Source organism: Brienomyrus brachyistius, chromosome 16, assembly GCF_023856365.1.
Source record: "Brienomyrus brachyistius isolate T26 chromosome 16, BBRACH_0.4, whole genome shotgun sequence".
NCBI lineage: Eukaryota > Metazoa > Chordata > Actinopteri > Osteoglossiformes > Mormyridae > Brienomyrus > Brienomyrus brachyistius.
In genome coordinates this window covers 10387436-10394993 of record NC_064548.1, presented here as the reverse complement: position 1 = coordinate 10394993, position 7558 = coordinate 10387436, and the positions used below count along the sequence as shown (strand labels likewise).

Here is a 7558-nt window from a genome sequence, read left to right as displayed (position 1 = left end):
CCTTCTGTGCCATGCACCAGACCATCAGTACAAGCATGTTTACGTGCATGTTAGTGTTTCTGTGCTTAGGGTTGGGTTGGTTGGTTGGGTTGCTGGTTCAGATCCCAAGGTAGACAGAGTGATGTAACGGTTGGATCCTGAGCAAGGCCCTTAATTTCTCTGGCGACTGGCTGACCCTGTTTTCTAAAAAAAAAAAAATGTTTGTCTGCTAAATAAATAAGATGTAAGTCTCAAAGCAGGATGCACTTAGGTGCTCACACCTGACAGTCAAGAGAGGCTCATCAGTCAATGTACCAAATGGTAAAACTATGGTAAACAGTTTGCCAGTCAGATGGGAGACTCCAGCATGCAACACAGAGCTGTCACATCTGCACCCCTTCCCTTCTACACTGATCTAACCCTTTTAACAGACATCCCAGCCCTGCCAGAAGCTGCTTGTGGTTTTCTTCCCTTTATTTTTATTTTTCTAAGAAATTAATGAACTTGCAAGACTTACATTAAAACATGGCATTACATTTGTAGTAAAAGTCCAGATCTGTATGCACATATAACTGCACATATATTTATTTTATAAATAGATACAATTTATATTTATTTATTTCCTCCTTATTTGCAATACTCTTTTCATGTGCTGAGTACTTTATAAAATGTGTTTGCAGTATATGTACTGTCTTTGCACTATTTTTTTCCCAGCACTTCACCTGTCTTGCTGTTGTATGAATCACATTCTCTCCCTCGGATCAATAAAGTTCATCTTAATGTTTCCTCAGGTCTTAATGAATCAGAAGAGCCTGATATATCCACGACAGAAACGATAATATGTTTCAGAGCATTTGCAAGGTCCAGGTTCCACAATTCATGCATGCATGTCTTCATAATCCCATCAAGCCGCTGCAGAGACACACAGTGAGCGAGCACTTCTGCCAGGAGTTTTCACTCAGAGCAGAAATCAGCCATGCTCAACACCGTTCCCGAGCTCCATTCCTGCACCATTCTGCCGTCCTTATTTATGAAAGGAAGAGAAAAAGAAAACATCCCAGAGTCTGGGCAATGCAAACCAGGCACGCATGTGAACTCTGCAATAACATCCTGGAGCGTGTATTTTAGTCAGCAAGTGTGCAGGACCAGCATCCAGAGGGTGCTGCTGGAGCTGGGCATGGCAGCCTGGCTTGGAAGACGTCGTACAGAAGGCTTGAGTTCTGACTCACTTTTTCCCATCTCTGGATAAACGTCTGAGTCTCAAACACAGAGTCTTGCTCACACTCACCAAGTCACACATGCAAGTATGCAACATTGCCGGACTCCACGGTCCATCCCAGATAAGAAGCCAAGATGACCCCCAAAAGGGTTCTGAACACTGACTGTCACGGACGGCCATAACGCGGCGTGAACACTCATTAAATTGCTGTTGACCATAAATACCCAACATACAATGTTGGGTTGCACTTACATTAAAATTGTGTTAGAATTCCCACCAAATTTAGTCACTTTCTGATTCACCATCCACAAGAAAACGACACTCTTCCAGCAATATAACGCTGCACTGAGCTATATCAAGAACGAATGGTTTCGCTTTTAGCAACGCTGATGTAAAGACCATATCACCATGAGTAGGATGCCTACAGCTAGCACTGACATGCCCCCCCCCCCCCCCCCAAAAAAAAAGCCATTTCAATAGGGGATTCATGCTCCATGTTGAACCTTCATAACTCCCACTCGAGACGAGGCCCAAGTGATGCATTTTGCTGAGTGAAAGGCATCTTAGATGTGCAGCTCTCACCCCGATCACTCACTAAAAGCTGCACCTAAAGCAACTGACATTAAAGGGGTGCAGCGGTGTTGAAACGTTTTGAAACCACCTTTATAGAGACAGGGCCTCACGTTTTGCAGACACAAGAACCTAATTGTCTGCTCCTATCAGTCATGGGGGCTAAAGGGTACATGCCTCCCCGGAAAACAACGATGGGTACAGTGTAAACTCGACTGTATAGAACTCTTTGTTTGCCTTCCTTTGGTATGTGTGTGGGAGAAACTATGTCAACCGAAGGATTCAAAATCATCCACATCATGGAATCACCTACATGAACCAGGCAGAGATACGGCATAAAATGGCAAAATCCATGCGTTGTCCATGCCTGGCCACATTTGGTGTGGCAAAAAAAAAAAACTTAATTTTTTTTTTTTTGAAAGACAAAGACTGACACCATGTGGACGAAAGGTGTATTACCAGATGAGGAGGTCGGCAATACGTTCTACCAGAGAAGACTCTGTAGGTGTATGATTTTCATTGGTGGCACCGAGTTCTTTATATGTGATCCTGGGGGCACAGCTGCTATCTACATTATCCGTCTCTCACCAGCAAGACGTGTCACACACACACAAATACACACACACACACACACACGTACATACACATTGCATTTTTGGTCTGATAACAGGTGAGCAGGGATACAGAGGAAGCCTCGACACAAACACTCATCACACACACCACACACAATTAAAATAGAATAGAACTTGTATATATTTAGCATGTAAATAATGTTAGAACAGAAAGACGGCTTCACTACACCGATGTGCAAATTCCGCACATCTTCAACATGAGCATCTCCTTTTCTAAAGGACAAAGGTTATTCCATGTTACACAGATGGTACTGGTGGAGTCATGTGAAAAGGATGTATATACTTCATAATTATCCACATGTTAATATCAAGACCATTCATGGTGTTACTCATTTTCTGAATATGTACATGGTGTCATGAGATTTTGGACTATAATGGTCATTCCCTTGGTGGTTACCTAAGTCCCAACTAGTTCCATTCTTCTGGGTTTCCAAGTCCGGTCCAGGAGCTCATGTGCTGCCCTTGCTTGAGACACCGTCACAGGCAGCTAAAAAAGCCTTCCAGTCTGTCCATAGCTGACTGGACCAAGATAAGTGGTCAGAAGATGGGTGACCTCCCCAGTGTGGACAGGTACATACACAGTCCTGTATAGGCAATTTTCACATGGCAATTCACCTCTTAGGCGAATCGGCATGGGGGGGGAACACACATATTCAACACATAGTACGGGCCTGATATGGAATCCTACAGTGCTATCAGATATAAAATAATAATAATTATTATTATTATAATAATAATAAAGATGGGTGAGAGAGACATCGGTGCAGAGACACAGATTACAAAGTCACTTAGTAAGCAGCAGTGTTTTAATATAACTGATTTGTATTGCTTTTTAATGTGTTTTTTTTTTCAGAAACAGTAAAGCCATACATTGTAAAGCAAATGAAAATACACAAAAGATCTGTACAGCCATTGTAGCACATTCACACAGTCTAAGTCAGCTATTTTTAAACAGGCAGATATCGGGGCAAACCTTACACTATGTTCCTGTAAACTCAAACATGGGCTCTTGTCTCTAGTTTCCCATGAATTTTAATTACAAAATTACCTTTTTTCTTTTCTTTTTTCATTGAGCAACATACATGATCACTGGATCAGTTCAGCTTGAAATTTTAAGGGCTCTATTTTTTTTTTTTTAATGGAAATAATTAGCTTGATAGACCAAGAAATCGGAAACACTTCTTGCTGTAAGCTGTGTGGACTACTTTCAGTGGTCAGAATGCTTACTTTTCTATTACATAGCCTCTAATGCTATGTAAAGCACATAGTAACTACAAAACTATAGCATGCTAACCTTTTCTCGCCTTACTCTATGTAGTCAGACAATGTTTTTTGGCACAATGTGACTCTGTTTTCATTTTGCTGATCACGTTTGGCTAATGCAGCTTCTGAGAAGCGCTTTTCGTAACCTTAATGGGGTAAAATTGGCTTAATAAAAACCCACTGAAGAGACACACAGCAAACGTAATTAAAGGTTATGTGATACAGCATTAATATGGGCTCCGATAACAATCACTTTCCCTTAAGAACAAGAATCTTCCCTTGAAAGAAAATGTCGAAAAGAAAATTAGTTTGACATTAAAACGAATAATACAAATATATACTTAAAATCTTTGGCAAAAAAAAGTATTTACATGTGGATCCAATTCTGACATGGTTGTGACAGACACAAAATTTGGTTACCATCCTTTGTACTCAATCGAATCTCTGAATGAACATGTGATCCCAACTTTCAGTGACTTGGGTAAAAATACAACACAGTGATAGTGTATTTTCTTTCAGACAATACACTTTCAATAAGTCCTAATAATAATCACTGTACAAATGGCATCTATTAAGTCCAACCTATTCTGTAGTGTAAGGGGACATTATACCATGTAGCCACAGTGAACTATTTCCAAGGGGGATTTAAAAATGGTTTATTTGTAAAATAACAGTTAAAACACTGCAGTACTTGTCTGGCAATCTGTTTACAGGGTTCCGTTTATCTTACGCTCTGTGTTCCCGTCTGTAGAGAACACCAGAACCTAAATGGCTTCCTTGGAAAAAAAAAAAAAGTATTACTTCACTGCGACACAAGGTGGCAGTAGAGTGACATGATTGCTTCACTTCGCCATCGTGTCATTTTGAACGACATAGTATTTACCAGTTAAGTTTTGAATAAAACAAGAATCCAAAGACCATATACAGATTGTTAAAAATGTCATACTTTCTCCAATGTATGCTGTGTTTATATTACCACGTTTAAGTGCTTAAATAAACCCCCAATGCTGCAGTCCTTCCTGACAGCACAGAAGAAATAATAAAAAAAAACAATCCGACGTCAGGATGTTGATTTGAACTGTTGAATAAGTCACAAAGCGTATTCGATCATCCTTATACCTGGGGAAGAGTTTTATTCTATGACCCTAAGGGCCAACCTTATTCTACGAGAACATAATGCGAGCAAACTGTGGTAAAATGAGTAAAAAGAGTGAGAAGCTGGAACGTAGATACACTTTACACCTTACTGTATATATTTAAATGCTTTTCAAAATCCCCTGACTTTGAGATCTTAGCCAAAATAAAGAATATTTTTTTCAATGCATTAAGTAAACTTTATGTAGACTATACAATATATGTTTATATGAGTTAACATAGCAACATAGCAAAAAATAAATACTTTTTTTTTCTTTTTGTAATTTATATATAGTTTTTTTGTTTTGATTAGCTTACTTTTTGTCTGTGTGTGCGTGTGTGTGTGTGTTTAAAGTAAGGCCTTCAGGCATGTAACAAACTCTTCTTTCTAAAGATGTCACTGCTACAGGAATTATGGGAGTGAGAGCAGAGTTAGCCCCCCCCTATGCAAATGGGACACTCAGTGGAAACAGGCAATGGCCAAAGAACCCCAGTTCTGAAGGCTGCTTAAAGTGAAACACTAGTCTAGGTGAAGAAAGAGTTACAAGGGTTGAGTTGCTACTTCAAGGACTGATGACGTCTACTTCGCCTAATCAGAACCATCTGGCTGAAATGCAAGACTTTTGTTAATCCATGCAGTTACTCTTCGGGCTGTCCGATGGAAGAGATGTCTTTACTCCATGACTAAAGCTATGAGGCTAGAAGCAGACAAGGGAGATGAGTACATCACGCGAAACATAGGCAGCAAGCTTACATTTTGTTCTACAACATGCAGGACAGTGCAATTTCCCAGCAGGTCCTGGGCTCCTCCAGTGTGATCAGATAAGCGTGGACGGCTGTAAGCTGGAGCGGATCGGCGTGCAGAGCCAGAAGAAACTGTGTTTCTCATCGGTTTCCTGTCATATGTTCAGCTACCCCCTCCTCCAAGTAGCATAGTGAAGCTTAGCACACGAACCACAGATAACTGAGGTACATTCAGAAGTCCTGCGTCCACAGACGAGAGCAATCAGTCCCAAATCACTTCTGAAATCTATGTGCTCACGGATTGACTAATCAAGCCTGAATATGGCATTTTTGAATGATCACCAACGAAATAGCAAAGCTTGGACCTCAGTGCATGTAACTATTACAGATTTGGTCTATTATATGTAGGACAAAAAAAATCTGCATAATACAGCCCTTTGCAACCCACAGCAGACCCCAGATATGGCTGTATAGTACATACATTTAATCCACTCACCAGGCTAACATGCGAAATGTATTGGATTACTCTTTGCAAGAAAGCATGGCCACAAATTTTATGACGGATAAAAAAAAGACATTAATATACTTAACTAAAAAGCATACTTTCATCTTTGTCTGTTTCAACATTCCCATTTTACAAAATGTCTTATTTCAACAGAACCATCTGATTATTGCATACATTTCCTGATACTCTCTCGTCTTTGGTTAATCAATCCGAAAGCCCAGTAGATTTCAGTCTCGTGTTCCTTGCACGATCTCGCCTCTTCTTTTCGCCCTTTTCACGCGAAGCTCACTCACATCAGTATCCCCTCTTTTTCGATTGACCCTGCAAGAGAGATTGAGAGCATCTCACCCTCCCCCCTCCCACTAACGTACCAACGCTACGCCTCCCCCACTGCACCTGCTCTGTCTCCATCTCGGATCGGCTCCAAGTCCTTCAACCCACCCTCCCCCTCCAAAAAAAAAAAAATACAAAGAAACAATACAAAAGAAGAAATGTTACATTAAGAAATAAATGTGAAAATGACAAGAATTTCCAAAACAAATTCAAACTGCAGCTGGGGAGGTGGGGGAGGGGGATTCACCGCTTCTGTGAGCCAAGCATCACCTTGGAGACGAAGTTGACGATGGCGGTAGCGGGCTGGTCGGGGTCCATCTCGGCGAAAAGGTGACTCACGTTGTCCGTTGTGCTTCCTTGTTTGCGGGCCACAAATCCGAAAAACCTGAAGAGAAGGTGAGAGATGAATGACAGCTTTAACGCCAACACCTCACTCATGTCCCCAAGTGGCATTTTATTTATGTAGCTGACCAAAAGCAACATACATCTTTTTGTTTGGAGACACTGGGACTTGAACCAGCAACCTTCTGAGCATGGCGTCCTTACCTGTGGAGCCATATTTGGCTACGTCACCTGCTGCGACTTGATCTAACACAAATGCGTGAGGCTCAAAAATGCTGAAACCACCCCACCCCCCCTTTGCGTGAGATAATTACAAAGGAGATGTTTCATTCGCAGTTATGGGCGCAGAAGAAACAGCCATTAAACCCCCCTCTGCGGCATTTTATATGACCGCATTAAGTGGTGCCCGTGTTGCCTTAACAAGTCCCACGCGGATAAACCAGGAACGGAATATAAGCACAGCTTCGGGGTCTATATCGGTCGAGACCGAGAAACAGCTGTGTCCTTAAACACTGCTGATCGCTGACAGGGCTATATTTACCGGTGTCAGGCCCGCTCTCCGGACTGTGAGCATTTTGAACACGGCACTTCAGCCCCTGTGGGTCTGTGTAACTGCGCTAACACAACATTCCTTAAATGCTGCGTAAACATCATGCACAGCAGCACAGGGGCGACACAGCGGCTGGAACAAAGAGGCCTCTCGCATGACAGCGGGATGAGATGCACCGGGAGATATGTGCCGGTCCCCAAATGACGCGGCCACAAACACGCAAGCGGAATTAGCGAAGCGCCCCGTCGCAGAATGCTAGGTCGGTGACCCCGCTAACAACTGTGTCA

The 7558-nt window shown here is 42.0% G+C and overlaps 1 protein-coding gene across 19 annotated transcripts in view; it reads right to left on the bottom strand.

Annotated features, from left to right (window-relative positions):
- Positions 1–3188: 3188 nt before the first annotated feature.
- The window catches only part of tns1b (tensin 1b), a 174858-nt gene continuing 170488 nt past the window's right edge, over positions 3189–7558 (bottom strand). For all 19 annotated transcript variants that reach the window (XM_048977918.1, XM_048977916.1, XM_048977914.1 and 16 more), the window contains one exon: positions 3189–6764. In XM_048977918.1, the coding sequence (XP_048833875.1) occupies positions 6623–6764 (142 nt within the window). In that variant the 3' untranslated portion in view covers positions 3189–6622. The remainder of the gene's footprint in view (positions 6765–7558) is intronic.